Source organism: Larimichthys crocea, chromosome XI (genome assembly GCF_000972845.2).
Source record: "Larimichthys crocea isolate SSNF chromosome XI, L_crocea_2.0, whole genome shotgun sequence".
Classification (NCBI taxonomy): Eukaryota; Metazoa; Chordata; class Actinopteri; family Sciaenidae; genus Larimichthys; species Larimichthys crocea.
In genome coordinates this window covers 8,187,489-8,215,471 of record NC_040021.1, presented here as the reverse complement: position 1 = coordinate 8,215,471, position 27,983 = coordinate 8,187,489, and the positions used below count along the sequence as shown (strand labels likewise).

The window sequence follows — 27,983 nt, the reverse complement described above, 5'->3', positions numbered from 1 at the left end:
CTCCTTTACTTATAGACTGTCCTTGGCTAAATATTAAAATATTAAAGTTAATAAACCACAAAATCTAATAAATATTTAAGCCCCCCTCCGCCCAGAGACATTTTCCTTCATTGTTAAATCATTTGGATGTTTGACCTTAACTGTGCCGAGTAATGTATGTGCAGAGTTTGACACCAGAAGGTTGTTTCCACATTCATCTGCTGAAGGTGGAAAGTTTATCGGCAATCGCCTTAAATCTCACTTTAAGGAGTGTATGTAAGCGCGTGATTCGTGACATCACAGCTAACCAACCGTGGTCCAATATGCATCTTACACAAGTGTGATAGATACACTAAGAAACTGGGCTTTCAGTGAAGTAGGAGATAAGATTTCTGTATCTTTAAGTCAACCTTAACCTCAGCAAACATTGTTAACTATGTTACCTCACAAGACCTTGATTGAAGTTGTTTGTTGACCTTCCTGACCCCCCAGGCCTTGCACTGTGGAGTTCATCTGAGGTCCTCAAACAGGTCTGGCTCCCCCTCACAGTCAGAAGAAAAGCATTAACGCCAACCGCTACTCTGAATTTCCCATAAATGCGAATACCTTTCAATCTACGTTCACAACACATGACAAAATATACACTTCAGATTGTCAAGGCAGGCTAAAGCTATGTAGTTTTGGCTGGGAATCAAACAATTCTGAGCCCAAACTCTACTCTATCCACTCCAACAATGTGTATCAATAGCAATTTGGGTAAAATTGCCTCTCAGCTGAAGTTTAAAAAAGGTGGTTTGATGGGGAGGAAGAAAAAAAAATGAGGGGGAGGCAGTAGGCTGGCAGTAGTGTGAGTCAGTCCTGTGAATGTGTGTTCTGCCTGCATACTTGGCATCAGATCAAGGTGGATCTGGTATGAGAGGGGGAATAAGCTAAGGAAAGTGTGAGTGTGTGTGTGTGTGTGTGTGTGTGTGTGCATTTGCAGCCCTCATTAGTAAACTCCAGCCCTGCATTCACAGTATGAACACGCCACTCCTCCCCTTCCCCTCACTCTCAGCCTCTCAACTAAATGAGGTTAATAAACTCAAGCGTTTACTACCATCACCAACACCATCCCTCCCTCCCTCCCTCCCTTTTTGCTTTCTCCTTCATCTCTACCTCCACCGTGCTTTGGCACTCCTGAGCCAAGCACTCCCTTCTCCTCCTAAGCCTCCCTCCCTTCTTTCATCTCAGCTGAAACGCTTTCTTCCTCTTTTCCTCACCTCTTTTTTTTTTTCTTCTTTTTTTTTTATTGTCATTGTTGCACGGCGAAAGCTCTGGGATTTCCTCCGTCTATTTCCCAGGACAGAGCTGCAATTACAGCTCAGGAGAGAGAGGGAGACCAGCTGTGCATGGGACCTCAGGCGCAGCAGCAGGAACAGCAACAGGAGTAGTAGGGGGGAGACAGAAGATAAGGGCGCCCCTCAGAGGCAAGGCAACGAAACTGCCCGTGTTTCTACTACTATATTTCTTCCTCACATCAAAGCAGGAGCATACTTTCAGACCACATGGCTGTGTTTTTTTTAAGTACCAGGCAGGGTCATCACGACCAAACAGGAATAACAACCCATCATAACGAATAATGTGCTGTGTTATGACCTGGCTCGCATGTCCTGAGCTGTTAAAACACAACTGAACACACACACACACACACATGTGCACATGTGTACGCGCTTGGTTGTGGCAGGAACACAATGTGATACCAAGGAAATGTGAAGAATGCATCAAACAGCCTTGGGTGCTCTTATCTGGGACCGCATGTGGACAGGGACATCCTAAAAGAAGAAAATACACAGAAATATCATTGAAGAGAACGCATAAACATAAAGGACAAATCCAGACAGCGATGACCTGAATACGTGCAGGAATGCTGTTTGGACTGAGCAGAAATGTTGAGTGGCACCATGTCAATACGTAATAAGTTTATGAATGAACGTCTCGGAAATGATGGCTGTTGGTAAGACCGGTTTTCTCTTTCATTTTTATTCTAACAATCAGTGGGCATAGAAACAATGAAGTCCATTTTCTCAGGCAGTACTACAGAGATTACTTATTACACCTTTTTAATGTTTTACCTGCTGCACAGGTTAAGACATGCGGATGTGAGACTATGCTGAATTTAAACAGCCTCTGTGATTTTCTGACATCTGACTGGATTACCTTCAAACAAAAAAGTTTAAGATTTATTTTCACCTCACCTCTGGTCACAGTGTTCCTCTGATCATATGACTGAGTGTCTGCTATTTATCAAGGCCCAAGCACTTTTATACTTCTCTGGAACAAACTGAATAATACACAGTAATAGTGATTTAAAGCAGATTATGATATGATGCCGTCAATCATCCTTCTGCCAAAGACGCCCATCAATGTTGAAGAATAACGGTGCCATTCCATCTCTGTTACTGTCAACAAATCACATGAAAAAGACTGAAATCACTATTAAGTTGTCTCTCAGTACTTTCTGACTTCATCAACCTGTTGGCGGCACGAATACATACTTTCATTTCTGAAACAAAATTCCTAAAAAACAGCTGCGCACTGTAGCTTTTACTCAAGCCAGGATACATAGTGTATGTGTTGGGGACTATTTTCAGAAACAAATTAGTGCTCTAGTGAATATTCCCAGCAGCAGGATAGTGTATGTGGGATTAGGGATACCACTACCAGTTATTTTCATTATTAATGAATCTTCTCAAATCACTTTCCTGACTAGTCGATTAGCTGCTTATCTTTAAAATGTCATATAGCTGTGAGAAATGTCAACCACTGTCTCCCAAAGCCCAAAGTTGACGTCCTCAAATGTCTTATTTTGTTCCCAGAAAACCAAAAAATATTCACATTTGAGAAGCTGAAATCAGAGAATTTAGACCTTTTTTTTTTTAATTTAGTCATTGCAACTCTACATAGGATTGACTTGGTAAAACTACAGCGCTCACAAACATCTGTGCAGAGGTGTGGCTTTGGCTACACGGGTATTATTTATTATTAGGATCAAATCATTGACATTAACAGAAAATACAGAAAGTATATAACTAAAATAAAAGGGGCACTTTCCTGTCTATGTACAGATCATAGGGAGTACACACCCTGTAAAAGCAGCTGTCATACACGTCCTCTGTGGTTCTGGAGGTCTGAGACAATTACTCATACTTGACATCATGGGGTGTGGAGATTGATGGACATGGTCATTTACAAGGCAGGGGACAAAAAAAAATCAAGGTGTAGGATCTAGTATTTTTGGAGCTTGACCCACATTATGTGCTGAAAGTCATTATATCTAGGCCTCTGCTGCAGTGCTTCTTAAATCCCTAAATGTTGTGACAGTGTGACGTTAAATCACTGCAGTCCTCTTTTTAAGTGACCCCTGTCCTGTCCTGTACAGTCATCCTTGCTATATGGACGTTGTTGGACATATGCCCATTTTGGATGGACACTTTTATCCGTACATTTTTAAGATGCTTGGCCCCAACTGGAAATGAACCCATGACCCCTGGCAGCTCTTGCCAGACCCACTCGCACACAGTATCACATTATTAAAATGACTGTGATATGTGCCTGTTCGACTTTTGGGGCATCAGCTGCTCGCAATGTAATGTTTCCTAACAGCTGTCGCACTGTCAGGTTGTCTGTGTGAGTGTGTAACAAAGGGAGAGTGATGGCAGCAGGAGCCCCCGTCAGGCCCATGGGACAGTCGGAGAGGAGCAGACGGTCGTGTCTTTTCACTGGAAACATATGGTGAAACTCAAGCGTGTAATTTACCTAGGACTACGGGTGGCCCGGAGTAAGCACGTACACACAAGCTCATGCACACACATACACACACACAGTGACAGGGTGTAATTTACCTGGGGCCTATGGGTGGCCCAGTATCCCGTTGCACTTGTCATACACAAAGACAGCTCAAACACAGTTCACACTCCCTGGCAGAGAGGAAGAGAGTGAAACTAATTTCCCCAGGTCCGCAGACAGCAGAGTAAGAAATCACACGGTGACAGAGATGTTAAAGAGAGTGAAACTGCATTTAGTGTATCGGCCCAGTGGAAGACATTACCCCAAAATCTCACTCATGTGGGAGTTGCTGCACACCCTGTATCACATCCTCTCCAATTCATCAACCTGGCTCCTTTTCAAAGCCGGCACTATCCTCCCTTCAGAGCGAGAAAGAGATGAAGGTCATGGGAGCACCATCGAAGGGGAGGAAGACGGATTAGAGGAGTGTGTCCCTCCCTACATTCCTGCACTGACCTTCGTAGTAGTGTGGCACTGCGGCTATCATCAGCCCACCATGCTTTACAGTCAGTTGTTATTGAGGGGTGGGATTATGGGCACCTCAAAACCTGCATGCCCCACCCCGATTCCATGGCAACCATGAATGGAGCGTATCTTGTTTCACATGAGGATTGACGGAAACGCTGTCCCAGACGTTTACAGTTGGCACTGTGTTTGAGGTGTCTGTCTGTGAAGGCTGATATGATAGCCTGTCTGCAAGTCACCGTGTGTTTGTGTGTGTCTGTGTGTCGGTGTGTACTGGTGTTTGATCTCTTTTCCCAGCCAAGGGGCTTTAACTTCACTCCAGGTGCAGAGAAGTCAACCTGAGGGCATGGGAGGCACATACAGTTGAGATCACAATCCAGAGTTACTTCACTCTGTTTCTCACACACCTAGACAGAGAGAGAGAGAGGCAGGAAGTTTCCTTGAAGCAGTAACTCAGACTGAGTAACTTTGTGGTTTAAACTGGTTTACCGGCCCGGTGGTGTCGCAGTGGAATGCTTCTAAAGACTCTGGCAATGTGCTGTAGGATAAACATTTCTGTTACCGCCTCCACACGTGAACATCAATCAGTCCCAAACTGAAAATACTGAGAGTGAAAAATGAAAAGGTGAAAGGGCCAGCTGATTCAGTGGGCAGTATAATGACAACGTGCTGGACAGGCTCTCGGTCTACTGTACACAGAAGCAGATGGAGTTTGGTTTTCTTTGCTGCAGGTCAGGACTGATTGGGCACTGAGTAAATTAGGTGGAGAGTCAACAGTGGGACTAAACACGCTGTGTAAGACAGAGACGTAGCTGTTCAACAGGTGCAGATTTGACAATCTGGTTAAAATAATCCGATTAATTAATCCCGATAACGTGTCAATTCCTGCGTCTTGATGTCAAAAGCCGAACTGCGTTTCTTCCATTCCATTATCTGAAATCCAACAGGAGTAATCGCTCTCTTCATTCGGCTGCATCTCTACACAGGAACCCTGTGTGGTCCATAATGAGCTCAGTAAACATCTGCTACTCCTGTATTAGAGACCATTTTCTCTGCGTCTCATCCTGTAATATGGAGAAATTAGAGTGCAGGGACTCATTCGGTGTGTTTATACACACACACACACACACACTCACAGAGAGCAGACATAACATAAGGAGTCCAAGTGTTTTTATACTACCCGACTGACGCTCTAACATACCATCTCAACACCACAATTTTCCATCCACAACACTAAAACACTACCGGGTGTCCTTGGTGTTCGGTCCCTGAGTACCAGGCTTATTTTTTTATTTTAAAGTGCAGGATACTGAGGCCTAGTTCAAACAGCAGGTTTACTGATTTATCTGGACTTGTTTTGTTTTTTTTTACGTTCAAGTTCAACCGGGAAGACCTTTAAATAACACGTACAAAGACTTGATAAACCAGATAACTTGTTTTTTTTGGAATGAGGTCCCTGATCAACTGAAATAAAACACTGTTTACTTAGCATGGCAGGAGTTTCCCTCAAAACGCTCTATGACACAACAAAGGCTTGCTTATGTTACGTAGATATAGATGTGACATATGTGGAGAAATAGTGCCACCTAGTGTTAAGATGCCGTAACTCCATAGCAAATCACAGACATGCAACTGGTATAAAAGCAATAAATGAGTCACAACAGAACAAAGACTTTGGAGGTTTGATAGCTTTTATTATATAAACCGCTTGTGTCAGTGTCACAACTAAGGCCAGTGACACTGAGAGCTCGTATACTGTACAGCAGACTGATGAGACAAAAAGAAGAAGGCATGACTCCTCAGTTTCCTCCTTACGTGCACTGGGTGCAGCTGGAGTAAACCATCTGGATCGACCTAAAACTGATCACAGTCCAGCAGACCGTTCCACATCCTTCCAAATCTCATATTCCAGTCTGTTCCCTCTTCCTGAAAGAAAAGTCTGTCGATGGTAAAACTGAAGCACGTCTCAGGAGGATCGTCCTCACTTGCTCATCTCCTGCTGAAACTCGTCGAGGAGATGCTCCTCCAGTTTGGAGGTGTCGTACTCCTTCAGCATGTCGTACTCCCGCCAAGGCTCTGCCCACTTCTGGGCGTGCTCCATCTTCTCTGGGGTCAGGCACAGGTCAAAGCGAATGCCCTGGATGTTGAACTTGGGTCGTTCCCAGCGTTTGGACCACGGCTTTGGGCGCATTCTTACTTTAATCTGGTGAATAGACAGAAATGCTTAATCCTATGGCACATTAATATGCATATAAACAGTTATAAGGATAGCTTTAACAATATTAATACAACAGATGAGTGTGGGGAAGCTCACGTTGTTGACTGGAACCTCTCCGGTCGGGGAGAAGGGCACAGGCTTCATGTCCGGGTCCACAGTACTGTACTCGGGCAGAGCGTCTCTCAGGTACATCAGGTTGTCGTCCAGCCTCTTCTCCAGCTTCAGCACCTCGACACTCTGGATGCGAGGGCTGTACAGCTCGTAGCAGATCTCCACACCTGAGCCACACACGAAGAGATACATGACTTAAACAGGTGGAGGCCGTGTGGTTTACTTTCTTATTCAGGTAAAGGATCTCTGGATGTTATCTATGGCAAACACTGAAGCAGTGATGCCAACATGATGTTTCAGTGCATTCAGATCATATCTGCAGATCTTCTTTAAATTACTTGTATTTTCAAGCCTTTAAGTGTTAAAAGGATCTTTTTTTTGTAACATGTCTCTTCTACCAACGACAGAACAGACACGAACAGAGGGAGGGTCTCAGATTGAGCAGCGTACTGAGCGACTACACAAAAACCTAAAAAAATAATTTACCTTTACAATGACAAATAAAAAAAATCTGAGTTGATTTAACTAAATATTACTGCAGGCCGCGAGACACTGTGCCGTGCAGTTAGACCAGTACTTTACCTTGGTTATTAATGATGTTCCTCAGGACAAATGTGGCTCCCAGCCCTTTTCCTCCTCTCTGGATACAGATCCCAACAAAGCGGTTGGCTTTCCCACTGGCATGAGGGTCAGCCATGGACACAGCCAGGATACTCCCTTAAAACAATTCAAATTAATCGACGTGATTTAAAACGTGATACAGTTGTCCCTCACTATAATGCGGTTCACCTTTCGCGGTCTCGCAAATTTTTTTTAGTGTAATTTTGCATGCTTTTTTTTTACAGCGTTCTGTACAGTATGAACACGTATTGTGTTCTGCGTCCTGATTAGCTAAGGGAGTACTGTACAAAATGCGTTGTATGTTCTACACTCGGAAAAAAACACCTGCACCAAGGCCTTCAGAGGAAAAAGCCGTTACAGCGGAAATACGGTTTCATTTACTAAAACAGTATTGTACTTATTTTTGTTAAATCTGCGAAAGTTTGAACTTTGAGAGTGTTTAAGTAAGAGAGAAATGTGAGAAAATGTTAATGCTTGTCTGAGAAAAGTGTATAAAAGTGTGTGGTTAGGGGTTTTACAGCCTTAAAACATGTCGAATAATAGTAAAAAATAAAGCTGATTACTTTGCGGATTTTGTCTATTGCGGGTTGTTTTTAGAACGTACCCCCCGCGACAAACGAGGGACCACTGCACAAACAACATTTTGACCTATAGCAACTTTCTTTGCAAACATTGATGTGAAACAAAGATAAAATTGTGCCAATGAAAGAATAAAATTATATAAAACAACGAGTTGAGATAAAAGATTTAAATGACGGCTGCCTGAGGGAGATCCTGAAGCAGGAAGTTCCTCAACTGAGGAGCAGCAGACAGCAAAGGTCCAGTCCAGTTTTTAACAACATTAAATGTGAGAAATGCTAATGAAGTAACAAATCACAGAGGACACAAACCATCCTCTTATCCTGATCAGGGTCACAGACAGTGGGGCTGGAGCTGAGCTGACCTTGGGATGCATGTCTGAGGAAGGAGGAAGGAGGAGTACTCCAGAAGCTTCCTGACACAAACCTTATGAGTAAAATATTTTAAAAATCTAATATAAAACTGACAGAAAACCAGGGAATAGTAGAAAGATTGTGATGATGAATCTAGTCTCTGGACAATAAAGTTGCAGCAATCTAACTCGAATGAAGTGAAATCTCCAGGTTCGAAGACGAAGAACTCGCTATGGTCGCCTCAGAGCGGGAGAAGCACCTGTTGGGTATGTCACCTGGCTTCTTACCTACGTAAAACTCAGGGATGTTCAGCACTTTCCTCCTGCGGATCATGTCTTTCCTCTCGATGGAGAACTTCAGAGGGTTTGTCCTCTGTCTGGGAGGGACGAACTCTGGACTCAGAAACCTGCAGGGGTGAGACAACACTTATATAAACATACATATAAATATTAGTGTGTGTATAATAGATAATAGAATAGTGTCATACTTGCGCAGAGATGCCACACTCTGTGTTTTATCTATGATGACAGGTTTAGATGGAGGGATGAATTTATCATCGACCAGACGACACGCAGACGTGGACACGAGCCCTGGAAAATAACAAGAAGATAAGACATGCATTATTATTATTATTATTATTATTATTATTATTGGTGTTAACCCACAGTGGGTTGAAAGACAAGCCAGCTAACAGTTAGCACCGTCAGCTCGGGGTTATATTTCATATTTCAGTCTGACCACATTAAAACCCGGCTGAGACGGCCAGCTTCCGCTTCACTCACGTTCATTTCGGAGCTGCAGGTTTCGTAACAACCTCAGAGAAAAGAAACATTTGTCGAGCCCCTTCGCTGCCATGTCTGACCTTCTGCTGCGTTCACATGGGAACAAAAGTACGGAAGCTGTTTGAAGACATACGGCACAGAAACGCGATTTCTGTGTCAATATGCAGTGTGGCGCAGTGTCCACAAGGTGGCGCAAATGATCCACATAATGTGCACAACTCCGCTCTGTGTGCAGCAGCCAGACTGAAAAAGGAAGCAGTAAATGTTATTATTAAGTAATAATTCAATAAAAGTCGAATCAAATTAGAAGTGGCATCCCTCCAACATCTTTCCTGCCTCTCTCATGCTGTCACCGTGTAATAAAAGCTAAAGAAAACCTGCCGAGAATAATAAATATAATAAATAAATGAATAAAATTAGATTAAAAGGCTCGACTTATTCAGATCCATCCACCCTGCTTGCCTCTCTACAGACACTGCTTTGACTTCCGTTCATTTTCTACACTTTAATTGAATTGTATATAGTTTCTATTTCTTATTTCTATAAACAAAATTATTTCTATTCTTATATACGTTTTATTTGTATCTTTAATCTATCTATCTATCTATCTATCTATCTATCTATCTATCTATCTATCTATCTATCTATCTATCTATCTATCGTTGACTATTACCTTTACCATGATTAATTAATTAAGAAAAACATTTAATTAAATTAGCCCGCAGTTTATGTGAGTGTTGATAATGCTGATGTTTTGTTTTGTCATTGTTGACGAGCTTCATCTATATCTATATTTTTGTCTGTAACGAAATACATCAAACACCTACCTTATTTCCTTTAGAGATATAATGCTTGCATTTATAATGCAGGCTATATGTTAACAACAATACAGAAAGAGTCTAATTCAAACTTTATTTCACGACCAGAATCAGTTTTGCTCTTAATGTTCATACTACACAGATATAGACATAAAACCAGATAAAACAAGGAGCTCGACAGGTAAACATAAACATTAAACTGCTATGTACAGATAAAATATACATTAACATGTAGATCTATATGTATAAACAACAAAAACATTTGTAAGACAATAGTGCATAGTGCAAAGGATGCTGAAATAAATATGGTTTATGTATGTACATGATTGTGTCTGATTGATAATATTTACATGTTTAAAGAAAAAAGTCTGAATGTTTTTAAGAATAAATAGTCTAAATAATCCTTAATTCTACTTAAAAGTACAAAAGTATACATATACAAAACAAAATGTAAGTATAAAAAAGTAGTAATCTGAGTGTTTATGTCTTTGGATTATTGCATGAGTCCGGTAGGGAACTCTGGGTCTTTGAGACCATGTAGGTCCTCCAGGTGGGCTGCCTCCACAAACACAACACGCAGTTAGAAATGCACTCACAGAGCAGAGCACTGCTCCCAGCCTCAAGAGGAGAACCTCGATCCCGGTCACGCAGCGGTGCGGTGGGAGGATGAGGGAAGACTAGAAGACATGATGGGACCGCACATCTCCCGCATGCGACACAGAAACTACTGAAAAAGCCTTTAAATGCTTCTGCTGGACTTTCTAATGATACGGAGAAACTCAAAAACTTCGAGGCTTCAAGGATGTTCTTCTCAGATGGGACTCTCTCAGCCGTCACTTATGCGCTTCTGTTGGGAATAACGTGTCTGACCGTCCTCTGCGACTTCACCAAGGGCTCCTCAGACTTTTCAGGTTGGGATTTGTTGTTGGTGTTTATGAAAAAAAGGGAAAAAAAGAGTGTAAACATGTTTGCAAAGCTTTAACATGTGTGTTCACTCGTTTAAATCTGCGTTTAAGCTTCATCCATCTTTACGCTCGAGAAATACACCCAAAGTTATGAAATCGAGGATATTAAGTCATTACGCATGATTTTTAAACATCTTATGAGAAGTGATTTCAGTGTCGCATCAGCTTCACCTCTCAGGACGACCCGTGCCTGTGGCGTGCTGCAGCATGCACACTCTAATGTTTCCTAAACCGAGGAACACGCGGAAAATGCCCGTATAGGGCTTATCTTTGGACCAATTCTGACACAGTTTGTGAAGAATGACCCACATAACGCACTTCAGACAACAGGTTCTCCTTTTTTTACTCAAGCCATCTGGCTGTATGGATTGAGGGTTGGGTTTATCAGTGCACATATCTGCAGCACATATCCCACTGATGCAGCTGAGATAAATAAGATAAAGTGGTTAATGTGTTACTAGATGGATTGTCTGGACCAAGTGCTGTCATTTGCTGCTGATTTACAGCCCAGAGAAGAAAGCACATGCCGACTATGGAGCAGTTTTTTATGATTATGTGCTTCATATACATCAGTTTGAAAGGTACAGTGCTGATAACAAAACCTGGGACCTGCCAATTACCTGAATCTCTATATATATGCTAAGGAAACCCAATAAGTTATTGTGTGTTGCATTATGAGCTGTTGAGCTCTGCTGAGCCCAAAGGCAGGCCTGCAGGTTTTGTTTACAGTGCTATAAAACAGGAAGGGAGCTTTGTGTCGGTGTTAATTGGCCTCTAATGGGTCTAATGGCTGGAAACGAGCAGACTACTACACTGTGGGGAAAAGGTGCTAAAGAGCAGATGTATGTAACATGCCCTCTGTGTATGATTATGTGTGCATGTGTACATGTTGCTGCCTAATGAGCTGCTAAAGATCCACGGTGTAGTGAGGGGCCCGTTAACAAGGTTACGTTTCTGTAATTGCCACGCATGTGTCAGTGGTTGTTGGTTTTGCCATAAAGCTGCGATACAGAGTGGATCTGACTACGGTTAATTAAGCAGGAATGGGGAAATTCTAAACACCAGCTGATTCCAGATTTGCGCTGCTCGGAGCAGGTTTACCAATACCCCCCCTTCAGCTTAGACATGATTATGTAAATACTAAAGCATAGGCAGGAGTTAATTTGTTGAAATCTCAGCTTTGGTGCAACTTGTTCTAAGAGTTTACCTCTGGACTTTTCAGTAGCGCTGAACTTTTCTCGTTCAGGGGAGATGGGGAGGAAAACACCGCTGTCATTTTTAGGGATCTTCTTTGCTTTGCATGGACCTGTGCAGAAATGCTGACCTGTGAATGAAATGAGACAAAAAAGAAAAGAAGGGGGGGACTGCCTCAGAATACCTCAGAGACAAAGAAATCCTTCAGTCCTCACATTCTTGACCAGCTGGAGTCTCCCTGGAGACTGAGAGGAGTGCTATGATTGACAGGTGCTGCCAGGGTGCAGGGTGACAGCAGTGGTAGGTTTTTTTATCTAACATCTGTCATGTGGTTGGATCAGTGATGGTCACATCAGTGAGTCGCTGTGGTGAATGAACCTAGCGGAGCCAGCTGTTGATTTCCAAAGGAATGTTTATGGTAGTAAAAGATCATTTAATTTTATCACATGTTATATTTAGTTCTGCTTCCCCGTGTCTTGTATTTGCATCGTTTGTCGACAACTGGAGTAATGTCAGTTTCATATTTCATACAGCCGCTTTGAGCCCACTGCTGAAATGGAAACAAACTACAGTATGTTAGTGGGTAATTTAATTCTGTGTCTCCCCCTGTTATCATCTTCCATTATGCAGCCGCCTGAACGGCTAATTAGAGGCATGGAGTGAGCTGTGCAACACTTAAGAGCCCCCAGGCTGACAGACGCAGCAAGCAGACTAATTAATACTCTTTGTTTTACAAGTTATCAATACTCTCGTTGATTTTATGTCTTAAATTCATAGAACCTAATACACAACCTCTACTGTATGTATTCGCTCAGGTTTTCTACAAGTGAGGAGCGCCTCAGCTTGTTATGTAACTGTTATCTAACAGACTAGCAGCAAACCGTCCATTAGCAGAAATATATGTCATGCTTCTTTGCTTTTTTTTCTGTCCACATACAGACCTCACTGGCGGTCCTTGACATGTTTTTACTAGTTGGTTTATTGTATTTATTTATTTATTTTTGAAGATATTTTTTGGCCTTTTCAAGCTTTATTTTTGAGAGACAGCTGAAGAGTGACAGGAATGTGCAGAGAGAGAGAGATGGGGAATGAAAGAGCCACAGGTCAGATTCGGACCCCAAGGACTGAGCCTTCATACATGGGACGGTTGGTCAACCAACTGAGCTAAATGACACCCCTAGATGGTTTATTTTTAAGAGGATCAGCAGAAAATAAATTTGCAGCTTTTTTGATAACTGATAAAAATAGTTTCCATCCTTTTATGAGCTAATGTGCCAGCTTCTCAGTGATGAGAACATGTTGTTTTTCTTTTAAAGGTCCAGTGTGTAACATTTATATCTACAGTAGCCCAGACTGGACAAACCAAATAGATCTAGATGGATCCTTTGGCGTTTCATTATATTTACGAGCCACCCTAGTTCCGCCTTCAGGCTTGGACGGCGAGCGGTATTAAGTTTATTGCAGTCTGCAGCCTCACTGCTAGATGCCACAAAACTTTACAGACTGGACCTTTAAGCAACAGGAAGTAAAACATTTGAGTGTTGGTTGAACAATTGAAGCAATGTCTTCGGTCTTTAGGGAAATGTTTTATTACATTTTTGGGCATTTCACAGACAAATATATTCAGCAGTTTGACTATCTATGGCAAAAAATTTAACTAGTGCTTTTAGGCAAGTATATCTAGTACCTGAAGTTGTGCTGCTGTATGAGAGCTTCAGATAAACTCTGACTAGAGACATAGACAGAAAACAAATTATCATTTTTGTCAACACATAGTTGGGAAGGGAAAGCGATGAACGCTGGACTGTTTTGGAAAAAGGCCGAAACAACAACATGATTCATTTACTACAACTGGGCCCCTTGACTTACATCAAATGTAAACATCTCAAACAAAGCACAGACGTATTGTACGCTTCTTTTCACCGTAGAACATTTTAGAACCGCTGCATTGTTTTTGTCCAGAAAGGTTACGGTGAAGCAACTTTTCCTTCTCTTTCTCTGTCATAAAAACCCTGTAGGCGAAACCCTATTTAACCCCACTCAATGGGATGTGAGGCTGTTGAGGGGCCAAGGGGTCAACTGAGGTCAACCTATAGTAAATGTGAGTGTGTGGTGTAAGGGGAGTCACCATCCATCTTGCTCTTTATTCCCCGCTGTCGAAGCTCATCACAAATGTTGACCGCTGTCAGTAAAGGTAGAAAGAAAAGTCAACACAGCATTTATTAGGTCATGAATTTTAGATTAGATTAGAACAATTAAAAGTTATTACCGGGCTGTGGTAGTTAGAAGAGCCAGTTGAAACTCTTCAAGTGCAGTAAACCTATTCTGTTACATGAGATGGATGGATAATCGTGATGAATTGTAAAATATAAATGATCATGATCATTACACACTTATGTCGACCTGCTTCACAAACTTCTGTAGGATTTCTTACATTTTAATTCAATTAATTGTTATAAAGTCGTAAAATGAAAAGATAAAGACGCTGTATGTTTCTGGATTTACACGTATTGTGAGTGTCGATCAAACAAATGCAGCTGAAACAATCGGTCAATTAATGAATTAACTGCAACTATTGTCATTTATCAAGCAAAAATGGCTTCTTGGCTTCTCAAACACGATGATTTGCTACCCGTCTTGCCTGAAAATATAGCAAACTGAGTATTTTTACGCCGCTGTTTGGACGAGAAATAGAAATTGGTTCTGGGAAATTGTGATGGATGTTTTTAACTAATTCCTGACTTTAATAGTCTGACCGATTAATCAATTATCAGGGAAAAATATTTGTCAGATTACTCAATAATGAAAATAATCATTACTTAACTGTATATTAATGAAATAAGTTTACTATCATTTAATCTTGTGCTGTAAAAAGACTGCAGAGCTCGATCTGTCTGCGGTGACAGATCAGCTGATTCCTTCTCTGTGGGTAAAGTGCTCTAAGCTGCCTGACACTGCAGACAGCACACAAATCCACCCATGCTATCACCGTATGGGCAGGTCCTGGATTAGGCTACCTTAACTGCCTACCCCGAGTCATACACACAAACACACCCCCAGTACCTTTTATCGAGCGCTACTCGAGGCCCTTCAAATCTTAATCCGCTCTGATTTCTGCGTGGTCCACTGAGCCCCATGCCCTACCCTCTCTGTCCCTTCCCTTCCCCCACTCATCAGCTCCCCGGGCCTCCTTTTCCTACCACCACCACCACCACCTCCTCACTGCCTACTACTCCTCCTCCCAAGGGCTTGCCTGATCACTGTTTCTGTGTCTGTGTGCGCCAGGTGAGTTCTGTCTAAACAAATCCTGCCTCCCGCTTGTTTTGTCTACTGCGGTGGAGGCAGGCAGCGAGGCGGACAGCGAAGGCCTGGCATAAGGCTGCTTTTCTCTCCCCAAATGAATAGAGAGGGAGAGGGGGTGCCGCTATTCAAAGAATAGTCTCTGTGAATGAGCTTCTCAAAGGAGTGAATTGTCAAGACGTTTTGATTTATTGCGTGATGGTGTCAAAACACAGAGTTGTTGGGTGTCAGTCAGTAAATTCTTTTATATGACATTATTGTTTTGCCACATACTAAATGTATGGAATGTTTGAAGCATCACCTGAGTCATTTCAGGTTTGAACCATGATGCTTTGTTGATTTATTTTTGCTAAATCTACTGCAATGACACGTTGCAGGAGGATTTGGTTATCAAATCTGAATGTAGTTTTGAATTTTGAAAAAAATGAAGTCAATTTAGGTGTTAAAGTTTAAATAACAAAAGTCATAAATAACCAGACAGTTAAGATCTACAACTCAGCGTTTGACATTTTTAAGACGGATTGTTGAGTCGAAATGAATCGATTCAGGTAACTGCTCCAGCTTGTTTTAAAACAGAACCAACCATCAAGAAGGTTATTTAAACTCCGAGGTAATTGAGACAGAGGCTTGTCCAGCTTTCACGTTACAGAAGAATGCACATCCATCACATCTGAAACATCATATCCAGCCATTTATCTTTAACATGCATGTAGCTGAGCGATGCTGGTTATATATATAGCTGTGTAAATCCCGTCTTTAAAGTTTGGTGCTAACAAGACTCCTCTTGCAGCGTCAGTCTAATAAGTAAAGTGAAATGCGAAACTAAAGAGCCTTTGGGTGCAGACAGCTTGGAGATGTAATGTAGATAACTTGATGTGTGTGTGTGTGTCTGTACGCATTTATGGCAGTGTGTGTGTGTGTGAAGTCTGACCTGACACAACACGATAGCAATGAAAGACGTGACCCTCTGTGTGAGCCCCTCCTCCTTGGATACAATAAGTACATAAACAAACACACATAAAGCAAACATCATGTCGGGGAAGAACATGTGTTGTTGGTGATGAGAGAGAAGTGTTTACAACAGGAAACAACTCTTCCACTCTGCTCATTTTAGGTTCAGGACGAGGAAATTAAATTACCCCCACATCACACGGAAGCTTTGAAGTTACAGCTTCACTGCGGAGTGATTAAAAAGTGAATTGTAGGGTACAGTATATTATACAACTCGCTTGAAAAAAAAAAAAGATCCTTATCGTTTGTTTTTCTAGAACAACAATGCTCTGAAGGAAATAAAAAGACAAAGCATCCAGTGTTGACAAGATTAATGTGGAAATGTGTTCAAACCAGATGTAGCCTTAAAGGCAAGCTTTGTATCAATGGAGTCAAGTCCTGGCATATGAACCATATTAACCAATCAAAATACGTTTTTGTCTCCGTGCCAAGATATGTGTGGGAAGACAGCACATCCTGACTGAGGTAATGCTTAATAAATGATTTGGCTGCTGTTGGGGGCAATATTACATGAAATTAAGCCTCAGTATGTCAGTAATGTTCCACAGTGGTACCACACAAAGAAAACACGCTTGTCAGACAAAGTGTCTCGCAATCAGTGAGGGTTGTTTTCTCATTCTGCGCCGTCTCACTGAGCTTTATCTTCTACGTACGTTGTTGTCGGTTTATGAAAAGTAGACTTTGCTGCTGGGTTCGTTTGAAGCGGCCCTGTTTACCTGGCATGAACATGCATCTCACACCCTGGCGTCAGAATGTGTCTCCTCCCTCCTCGTGCGTCTCGAATGACTCTACCCGTGATCCGATCTCGCTTCCCCACTCCATGCAAATAAACACAGTTTCCAGTTGCTATGAATCATCCAGTTTCTGTTGTACTGACTCTTCGGCCCAAATGGAAATCAGTGTGTTTTCGTGCGTATCCTTTCCGTGAGAATCCGTTCTACCTGTTGTTGTGGCTTCCACTTGTTGTACATCTGCTTACACATAGGACTTCAGTCAGGACTGTACTTATGTAGTGCCTTTCTAGTCTTCTGACCACACAAGGAGCTTTTATACTACACATTCATACAACATTGCCATACAAGTTAATAACTGCTCAGTTTTTGGGAGGTAACCTTTCATACATGGCGCAACCTTCAGGAACAATTCATTGTTCAGTATCTCGCTCGAGATCGAACCACTGATCATCTGATTAATGGACGACCTGTTGTACCTCTTGGGCCCCTCCTGAACCACAGCCACCCTATCGAATGTGGCCATATGTGTCCCACATCACCTCTCTGGATGTGTTCTGCATGCACACCTGTACGTAGAGCTGTCCGCTTATGAGCAGATCATCTAAGCCACATGCAGGTGTAAACATGGCTTTGTCCGTTTAAGTTTGCTTCATTTCAGTTAAACTCCGATGTAGTCCAAGACCGATGTGGGTCTCACAGCAAATGACAAGGACTTAAAACAGATGTGTGTCGTGCTTTTGTCCTCCTCTGTGTAGTGAGTAACAATAACAATAACTATCCCCTGATAATACCACGTACAGGATTCATAACATGTGTTCAAGTAGCAGCCTAATAATACAAATAATGCTCATAGTCACTTGGACCAGAACAAAAAAAACTTTTTATTATCTTTTGTTTCATAGTCTGAACTACAGGTGTGAACGTGCCCTTTGTGTCTCAGCGATATATACCATACTGTAATGTCTGTTATCTGTATTTAGACTGAGGGCTTTCCTTGGCTGTTGTCCAAAATAAAAATCACTATAATTTGAGTGAGAGTAGATGTCACTTTTTTCAAACAGTGTCTGTCTAGAAACTGATTTCGGGGCGAAACTCCCAAATTAAACTCAGACTGCATTTAGAAATTACCCACATAGGCTGTGGAGGAGTCCTAACTACCTGCTGAATAAGGCTGGATGTCATAATCAACACTTATAATCAGCAGAAAACTGCTCAACCAGTCAGCCCTTAATATGATAATCATTATTTTGCATAGATTTCTGTTTATCTCCTAAAACCACCCAAATCGCCCAATCAGATGTTGAGCTGGTTGGTTTTATAGTAATAACTGTTATTGGGGAGAGAAGAGGGGGTCTAATTCCTAAACTGCACAGACGTATATGTAGACATTGCAGGTGTGTGTTTGCACTTGCCCTCTCTTATGTGGGGGAGGTGCAAAGAAGCCCCAAAGAAAACACAGGAAAACGTGTGAAGAGGATTCTTGAGTGACACCTCGGCGTTGTTGCACGCAGCTGCAGTTATCGAGCTATCCTCACATTTTCGCTATCTCAGTTTAGGCAAGAATTCGACTCATTTTGAGAATCGGGTACAAGTCGTGATACCTGCTGCTGCAAGTACAGAGCGTTGCACCATCCAGGCTTAACAATGAAACTGAGCTGTAGGTAAACAGAAACAAGTGTTGAGAAAGAGACTGTTGGGTGTGTGCACTGGCAATTATCTCCTCGTGTCCACCCCACTTATGTGCTGCCTGTTGAATTATGCGCTCAGCAAGTCCATTGACACGCACACACACTCCCACGCGCTTGCAAAAAAAGAAAAAAAACCCAGCGCACACACCTTTTCTCCTCCTGCATCTCAGAGAATGTTAACCATGCTTTGATGCCCCTCCTCCTCCCCTCTGTCTCTTTTTTTTCCGTCTTTCGCTCTGTTTCCTGGGCGCTGATTTATGTTTGGCTAAGGAGTCAACATGTCCGCCTTGATCTGGCTTCCTTTTTTATTCTTTCTCCATCCTTCCCTCTCCGCCCCATGCTTTCTTCAGAGAGGGGAAAGGAACTTTTTTTTTGAAACACTATTAGTTTTTATGGTTTGAATAAACCCCCAGAGGCAAAGAGAGAATGAGAGACAGAGAGAGAGATGGAGAGAGGTAGAGAGGTGGGGCACAGAAGGGCCAGTCTGAACAAGGAGGCATTGTGTAGCCCCCCAACTGTGTCGGACTGACAGTCTGCATTACAGCACGCTACAGCAGCCTGCGCCCCAAAGCACTGCTAATCTGTTGCTTACTGGCCCCTCCGGCTAGCTCAGGTAAGGGGGGAGGGAACTGGAAAAAAGAGGGTAGAGAGATTTTCTCCTTGTGTTTTCCATTTTTCAGCCAAAATCATTTTTACCACACAAAGTTCAGACTTTTTGTTCCATTCGTAGCATCGTAAAAATCTTGTTAGAGCTTGACATAAGACTCATAATTCATATGACTGAATAAGTTATTGGATTTATCCTGATAACGATAATTGTATTGATAATTATGTGGCTCACTCGGCATGTTGGTTTAATTGTAGTATAATTAGTTCAAGATTCCAGGCTGTTGGCTGACTGGTTGGAAGAACTTGATGTCGTTGATTCGATCAAGTTTATAGACGTTTCCTGAAAAATTGAGATATGAGTACATTTTGATTAAGGGATGAATTCTCCCGCCCTCAGTTTGCATGTAGGTGCCAGCTATGTCTGTACTGAAGTGGTGCTTTGAGTTAAATTCTATCATCATCATATGCTCACTGTAACATGCCAATGTCTAGCAGGTTTAATGTTTACCATTTACCTGCACTGAACACAAAGCACAGCTAAGGCTGATGGGAATGTCATTTGTTTACAGGTGTTTGGTCGTAAAATGAAGTGTTGGACAAATTTTGAAAGGAAAGTGGTCAGCTAATCCCCAAATCATTGGAATACATTGTCATTGGAGCATGAGTGTATGCACAAAGTTTTGTGCCAATCCATTTACTAGAAATATATTACTGGATGAGGGCTGACTAGAGAATGACATCACAAATCAGGCTCTTTGTTTTTATAACTTTCCACCAAAAACAAAAAAGTAATTAGATAAATCCATACTTGAAAATCACCTTGACTTGTAGTAGCTCTCAGCAGGCAAAAGTTTTACCCAAGGAGATCCCAGTTACTTGGTAGCTACAAAAACAAACTCTGTGTTAAACTGAATGAATAGAGCAAGGTAAGCTTTCACATTTAGTCTGGTCATTACTGCAGATCTGTCTCCGTTTGTTGTAAATGGAAGGAGATCTCCCTGCTAAGTCCCATTGGACATGCTGCAGACGGCTTTTCACTCCCTCAGCTCCTCAGGAGTTGCTCTATTGCTTGTTTTCACAGAACAGCCCCCCTGATAAGCTTGTTAATTCCCCAAATAGCTCAGCCTTTCAGTGCCCACCCACTCCTACCTTTTTCTTTTTTTTTTAAACCTCTCTTTTCGAAACAGCGTATGCTTGAACCTTGATAGAGGTATGCTGTCTTGCTGTTATTGCATTAAAACGAGGGTCGTGTGGCCAGAATGGCATGAAGTGATGGAGCACTTTGAAGTCTTCTTGAAAGAAATAGTTACAAAGTGCAAGTCAAAGGTTGTGGGAGTCCCATTCATTTTCTGCATGAATATTGTTAAGTCATCTGCAGTCGTGGAGCATGCATATTCGGCAAAGGCAAAAGAGAAAGTCCAAAGTAAAAACTTGCACTGAAAACATCGACTGCAACGAATCGTTTTGGATAAAAGTTGGCAGTTAATGCTGTTACAGTTTAATTTGTGGTTCTCACTGGCTTGATTACGTGGCCATAATATAAACCTATGTTGTAGTTTAAAGTATCTAAAGAGACTTGTGTGTTTCTGTTGAGAGGATATCATTAAAATACGTTTAAATGTTCATTTAAAGTTGGAAAAAAATACTTAGCTTGCTTTGTAATGCTATGTTAGAAACTTATTTTAATGTGCAGCGACCACAATTTGGTCCAGCATCATGGAAACTTGACATTTCTCACTGTTACACTGTAGATATGCTCATGCCAACACCGTTTTCACTACCCCAACCTCTGCCATATTTAGAAGGGATTATCCGGCAGCCTTTTTTGAAAGCTCCCTCAAAGAACAGAACCTTTTCCAACTCCGACTGTATAACCATTTCCTCTAAATCTTCAGTTCCTTGACATGTTCGTGACCGAACGGCGGAGAAAATTAGTAAAGGGGAACTCGTTCCCTTATGACCTTTCTGTCACAAGCTGACTTCTCTCAGCCCCACCCAGTAATCACTTAAATCCAATCCTCTGCGGTGAGTTTGAAAGATACATCTGTCGTTCGCTTGGTGACAAAAAAGCTCACACACTGATGCATCTGTCTGGTGTCTGCTGGACTGTGGTCAGTGATGGGGAAGTCTGGCTGCCACCCAACTCTCCCAGGCCATAAAAGTGACCATTAAAATGACAGATTTCTTTTCCTGTGGCTCTTTCGCTTCATCTCTCTGCGGCTTTCTTTCTGTCACGCTTTCTCCGTGGGTGTCTGGACATGCATCCAAACACCAAGGGAGGGTGTTCCCGGGAACCTCTGTGCCCCTCAACTCTTGTCACCTTTCACCTCCAGGTCCCCATCATGAGAAACACACAACACACACATGCTCAGAGACTCAGAGTAAAAGCGTCCTCTCCTCCTTGTAACCTTTGACCTTCAGGGGTCATGAGGAGAGGCACGTGCTAACAGAGGTCATGGGAGGACTCGGGTGGGGCCAGTGTTTGGTTTGAGAGGACTCCTAAGGCTAGACTCAGCGGCCACTGTCCAACTGTGAGACTATCTCCAAGGCCGGCAGATGTGTTATAGCCAGTCGCCCCCTCAGGATGAGCTTAGACAACAGACCCACATGTGGATGTCCTGCCATTGTCTCCAGGAGGTAGCTAACGGCGATAACCTGAAACATCATCTGTGGCCTTGTCTCTAACATGACTTAGTTAGCCTTTAGTCAGCTTGAGTTTCTCTTGTGGTCACATTTAAATTATGCCGTTTAGTGTGGATTTGTTCTTGGATGTGTGTGTGTGCCGTCGTGAACAAGCAAGAGGAGCATGTTGTGTTCACCTTCTCCTCCGGAGCATGAATTCCTCGTCCCGCCTGATGACTTAGCATGTGACGTTCCCCCAGTTCTCTCTGTATAATCCCCTCTGTCTTTGCCTGGCAGATAAAATTCCACCTTGTTGCTGGAAACAAGTAAAGCGAACATCATGCTATCATTTCATCAATACAACATTCACATGCACACCCCGTGTCTGATATGCAGGGTTACTGGGCTAGAAGTCACGATACCAACCATCAGTTCATAAATCATATAATAAGATATCTATATCAGGATCATGGGAATTATGTCCACATACAGTACGTCCAATACCAATGCCCATTGCTAACACAGAAAGTAAAGCATCCAATATGTAGTGAGGGGGAAAGTAAGGGTGTTGAATCTGGTGTTGGGTGTTGGTAGTACTGCCAACTTCAATGCAAGAGTTTGGATTACATTAACCAAGTGTTTAAGTTACATAACCCTAATTATACTTTAATCATATTGTATTTTCCATAACCACAATTGTTCCCAAATCATAACCATACTGTAGTTGCCACGTGTAGATAAAAAAGAAAGCAAAAATAAGAAAAGGGTCCATCTTTATTTCATAGGAGGGACACTAACGAACTAACCTGCATTTATTATATGTCAGTCTCAATGGGATGTAACTTTTTCACCTGTATCTCTACATCAGTACATTAAATTACTGTAAAAGAATAACCTGAATAAATGAGTGGATATGAGTGACTATATATTCACTGAATGGTTTGGTGAAAATCATGTGAATCATACACTATGCCCTTCGTACTCACCACTTCTTGACCTAGATGAACACCCATAGAAGATTCTGCTCCATCAAATGAGGACATATCATTTGAGAAATGGTGTTCATCCCTCCAGTAAACCTCTAGAAACCTGTTGAAATTATGCCAAGGAGCACTGGGGAACAATTAGTTATATTAATATATAAGCCTTGTTAGCTCCACTGGCTGAAGATGTTCCCGTTGGTTTATTAAAACTATATTTATAGTTTCATCTTTTTAAGACCATAAGAACACACACATCCCATTATAAGCCCGTAAGATTGCTGCTATTAGATTAATGCGTCATGCTGTGAATAAATAAACAAACTATGCAGGGGTGGGTGTAGAAATTTGTTATTTATGTCCAGCAGATTGAAGTTTGTGTGTCTGCATGCCTCTGTGTGTTTACGTGTGAGCAGATGTGTGTGTGTGTGTGTGTGTGTGTGTGTGTTTGCCTGGAAGTTTGTGTGTGTAGGTGTTAGAAAGATAAGCCATCTCAGGGCGGAGGAAAAGCACCGGGCAAGCCGAGTGTTTTTGTTTGTGTCTCTGGCTTTAATGACTTCAGCTGCTCAGGCTCCGGTCTCTGTCTGTCAGGGGGGGAGGACGAGGGATACGTTAAGAAACTCTGACATTCAAATTAAGGAGACCGTCGCCTGAGGATATTGATACACAGCACGAGGCGAGCCTGTGTTGTGATTTTGAAAACAGTTTGGTTAAACATGCACGCACTCATCTTCTGCCTCTGGATTTCAAACCGCGTCATTTTAGTGCATCAGTGAACCAGAGGTAAACACGTGAATTTGGTTTGTTTTTCATATTTGGCTGCCACTGCTGATGACAGATTGAAAAAGGTGAGAATAAATATAAGATGTTATAATGCTCCATGCACCTGGATGGCCCATTAATATGCACTGCGAGTCAGTTTCACCTTTGATGGCTGAAAGAAACGCAGATGAATGTCACAAGCAAATAAATCTTGTTTTCAGTATGAGCAGAGCATCATCTGTTCTCCTCTATTCTCTTTGTTGCACTCTCTTCCCAATCCCATTAGCTGTTGTTTGATCAGTCTTTAGTGAAGTCTGATAGGGAAGTGTGAAACACATGCTGGGTTTATATCCTGGGGAGAAAGGGAGGATACTCGGGAAACAGGGTTTGAAGTTGAGTTGTTTAGGTCCTCAGCGGGGTTAAATCCAGGGGACCAACCCCATGTGAGTAAGCCCCCTCAGCTGACACCCCCCACCCTTTCAGTAACTGTGTGTACAGTGTGTCTGTGTATGTTAACACAGTCGGTAAGTGTTCGAGAAAATCTGCATCTCACCCAGTTCAGCAGCCGTCACGTGCCACCCATTAATTCTGCCAATAAAACACAGCCTGCACTATTTACATGAGAAGCCCTGGCTTGGGGCTAAAGTGGCTATAATCAGTACTTATATTTACAATGGATCAAATGACAAAAAAGTTGCACATAGTGACAAACCTGCAGAGATTTATCGCCTAACTGTGCAGGTCCCCTCAGCTCTACGAAGCGTTTTAGCATCTTTCAGCTCATTGTTTTGGCCGTATCTACCAAACCTTAATTGTTTTGTTTCACTCTCACAGCTCTCATCATCCCTGTTTTCAGGTTTAAGCCTCAAGATGAAATGATTATAACTCACTTAGCAACGGTCAAAGTTCACTTTCTAAAAGAGGAACAACCTTAGGGGCAGATCAGATAAAGATGCATCGCTGCAGATGTGTCAGGTAAAACAGTAGGTACGCAACCAGACGATCAGAGTTTCACACAAATACAGAAAAGTTACATAAAGTTTTGTGTTCTTGTCAGAAGCAGTTTGCGACATTTGAAGGCATCTCTAGTTGACTGTAGCTTTGCTGATGTGAGCTAAAAGTCTTCAGATCTTCAAAAATCCAGCAAATCTGCAAGCTCTGTACCAAAATGGCAAGCTGGTGCACGTTTGTTGTTCAAATTAATGCACAAAATCTTTGATGGTTTCACTCAACACTTACTGCAGCGCTTGAAAGAACTTTCACTGAGCTACACATTAACAGTACAGTGAGTAGTCGTAGGTAATCCTGCTCTGTCTGATGTCTCGTGTCAAATTTAACTGCTTAGGTTTTTGCCAAATATCTCTTTTCTGCCTCATAGCACGATTGGCAAGAAATTAGGCTAATCCAAAACGTGACTACTGTAGCAAGGCTAATGTATTGTAAGCAGAAGAATGGGATATTTCAGGAATGCATTTTTTCTCTGAATGGCTTGGCAGCGAGGACTGTACTTGGCACATTTACAGCAGTGCTCGCTCGTATATTTCCTTTGACATCATGTCCATTGTGTAGCAGTGTGTCCTTTGTGGCGTCCACGTGAACTTTTGCTCCTTCTTTTCTTTTCAGGTTTGAGATTTTATTTCATGTTGGCACACCTCATCAACCTGTCTCATCCAGGCTCGTGTGTCATATATTTAGCTGAAGTTCAGGTCTGAAGAGGTGAATGCAGAGTTTTGACCGCACGTGATTTAGGACCGGTGGTTGTTTTATCTAAAAGTCGTGCCGTGCTCCGGGCCCTTGTGCCGCCTCTGTGGTTTGCGGAGAAAAGTAATTACTACAATGCCTAAAGCCACCGGCTTTGGCCTTTGGACTCTCTCCTGCCACATCCTGTAAGCAGAGGCTTCATTTTTTAAAAGATCTCCCCTCTTTCTCTGTACAACTCTTTTTCTCATGACCAGTAAGCTAAAACCAGCGTCTTTTCAGACTTTTAATCAACACTTGATTATTTAGCTGCTGTCTTATTCACATTCAACGTGTCTTTATCCCCCAATTTCCTTCCCCGTCACTCATCCTCTTCTTCTTTTGAATGTCCTCTTCTTCTCCTCTTCATCTCCACCCACCGTCTCTTGAGTGTTGCCAGAGCGCCGTCTTTGAGGGAAACCTCCTCTCTTCCCAGTAATCACCACTTAAAGGGAATTCCTTCTCCAGCAGCAGGCTCTTCAGCTCTGCATCTTTTGAACATTTGATGGTTTGATGGCTATAATTTGCTTAAAATAACACCAATAAACTCACGAAGCTGTAAATGCCTAAATACCTAATGTACCGAGATGAAACACGATACGGCCTTTGATTTGGCATCTTTAAAGAAAGTCAAAGTGCAGATATATCTTTATTATACATACATGATCCTTTTAAAGAGACTCTTATTCATACAGCCTGTTGATTATCTCTAAAATACAATGTAAACAGGCACTTAGGCTAAGCCATAATCTCCTAATATTCTGCAATATTCCACGGTGTTGACAAATGCAAGGGGCTTTGCAGACATTACATTGCATGAGCAACATAAAAGTGAGCTACATGAGTAAGCATCTGAATAATAAGCAGCATTAATACTTCATGCTGCGGTGTATTGTTCATTCTCCAGGCTCAGCCAATAGGAGGAGGTGGCAACTTTCAAAAGCAGGGGAGGGTAACCCCTGAGCGGGAGACTCTCCACCTGAGCTGCCTCTCTCCCCTCTCCTTCCTCGTCCTCCCACCTGCTCTCAGTTCATATCAGAAATACCTGTCGTACTCTATTCTGGACAGACACTGAGCACCTCAGCTTAGTGGACCATGAGGAGAATTAGTTAGAGCTTCCTCCCACTCTGACCTGAAAAGAGATACAGGTAAGATTGCAGAGGAGGCTCCGTGTTATGTAAAAGTAATCACTGAATATATTTAATCTTATTTACACACACTCTGTTGTAAATTTGCATTGGTATGTGAACTGGTGCACCGGGTTGTGACTAAACGCTGATTCTCTGTGAGAAAAACCTTCCCAGACCTCTTTCTGTGTCGTGTTGACACAACACAGCGGCCTGTCACTAATCTCCATCATACCTGACCTCCTCCGTCGCCGGGTCAGACCTCAGGGTCATCACATGACCGCAGATGAGGAGCTAACAATCTCAAAGGCCTGTAGCTTTACAACCAGCCCCGAAACATGGACATTCTCGCCTCCTGACAGGTTAAGTCGCATCATATGACAAGATCCCATCTGTGCTGGGCAATAGATACAAAAGGGCAGGTGCAGTCACCTGCGTCTATGTTTATAACAAATCCCTGTGCCGCTTGTGCGCAGATTAAATGGAGCAAGAGCGACCTGTTTGTGCACGAACAGCAATCGTGACCGCAACCTCCTGTCTTTTAATGACCGAATAAACAAACCAGCAGACATAATAGTGCGGCGCTTTTGTTAAGGGAAAGGGCAGAGAGCTAGTTAAGGAAGAAGTCTGGCCCCACATGAAAAGAAACAGGGAGGAGAAGGGTGAAGGAGAGACGCCTGGGTGTTCCTCCAGCATTGTTCAGCCTTCTGCCTCTGAGGGACACCTGTCATTGGCTGGGCGGTTTGCACAGGTGCCTTAAACCCGCCTGATTTGTTGGCCTTGAAAGGAGCCTTCAGTCAACAGGTAGCGTGAAGGGAACAATAGTGACGATCCTGAAGAAGAGAGACTGAGAGAGAGAGAGACAGAGAGAGTGGGAGGAGGGTGGGATGGCGAAAAAAGAGAAATGGATTCTTTGGAAAGCACCTGAGGGTTTGTGTGAGATAATCTGTTTGCTTTTACGCAGAGTCTCACTTTGTAGGGTGGAGGGAGGCGCATCAGTGTGTTTGTGATGTTCAAACTGTTGCTCAACGATCCCTCTCTCTATCTCTCTCTCTCTCTTTCTCGAGAAACTCCTCCTCCAAGTGGGCCAATGCGAATTCAAATCATCCATCTTCAGTCCTCTCCGTTTCACCCTCTTGATAACCTCGGTTTCCATGGATACACCGCCGTTCCCGAGGCTCGGTTAACCGGAGGGGCTGCGCGAAGAACTCGCGGTCTCTCATGGCGCACTGGCGTTTTGCCAAAGAACCAGCACTAATAAAGTGATACTGTTACCACACATACACACACACACACACACACACACACACACTCACACCCTGGCTTCAAGAGCCGAGCAGCTAGGCTTGTTCCTACCACGTTGTTTGTGTTGACGTTTTGTATGCGTGTGTGTGTGTGTGTGGTCTCGCTGCCAGGGGAAATGCCAAGTTCCCTCTCACCCTGTGTGGAATGTGGCAGGCAAAACAGACCTGTGTGTGTGTGTGTGTGTGTGTGTGTGTGTGT

General features: G+C 42.6%; 2 protein-coding genes across 3 annotated transcripts in view; one reads left to right on the top strand and one right to left on the bottom strand.

Annotated features, from left to right (window-relative positions):
• eva1aa (eva-1 homolog A, regulator of programmed cell death a) overlaps positions 1–27,983 on the top strand; it is a 118,921-nt gene that overhangs the window by 37,946 nt on the left and 52,992 nt on the right. The window contains exon 1 of one of the 2 annotated variants that reach the window (XM_010741024.3): positions 10,365–10,662. The exons of the other annotated variant lie outside the window; for it this stretch is intronic. Coding sequence (XP_010739326.3) covers positions 10,554–10,662 — 109 coding nt within the window. The 5' untranslated portion in view covers positions 10,365–10,553. Of the gene's footprint in view, positions 1–10,364; positions 10,663–27,983 lie in introns of those variants that run through there. 2 annotated transcript variants of the gene reach the window in all.
• Positions 5,943–9,066, bottom strand: mrpl19 (mitochondrial ribosomal protein L19). The gene is made up of 6 exons (XM_019277383.2): positions 8,934–9,066; positions 8,639–8,741; positions 8,439–8,557; positions 7,181–7,315; positions 6,584–6,765; positions 5,943–6,472 (listed from the first exon to the last, which is right to left on the bottom strand). Exons 1-6 carry the CDS (start codon positions 9,004–9,006, stop codon positions 6,251–6,253), a joined length of 834 nt encoding a protein of 277 aa, XP_019132928.2. The 5' UTR covers positions 9,007–9,066; the 3' UTR covers positions 5,943–6,250.

Excerpts from the sequence above, each read along its gene's own strand:
- mrpl19 (XM_019277383.2), bottom strand. The coding sequence starts at position 9,006 with ATGGCAGCGAAGGGGCTCGACAAATGTTTCTTTTCTCTGAGGTTGTTA. Across the intron at positions 8,742-8,933 it reads CCTGCAGCTCCGAAATGAAC|GGCTCGTGTCCACGTCTGCG; the intron begins GTGAGTGAAGCG and ends GTTATTTTCCAG. Across the intron at positions 7,316-8,438 it reads CATCCCTGAGTTTTACGTAG|GGAGTATCCTGGCTGTGTCC; the intron begins GTAAGAAGCCAG and ends AATTGTTTTAAG.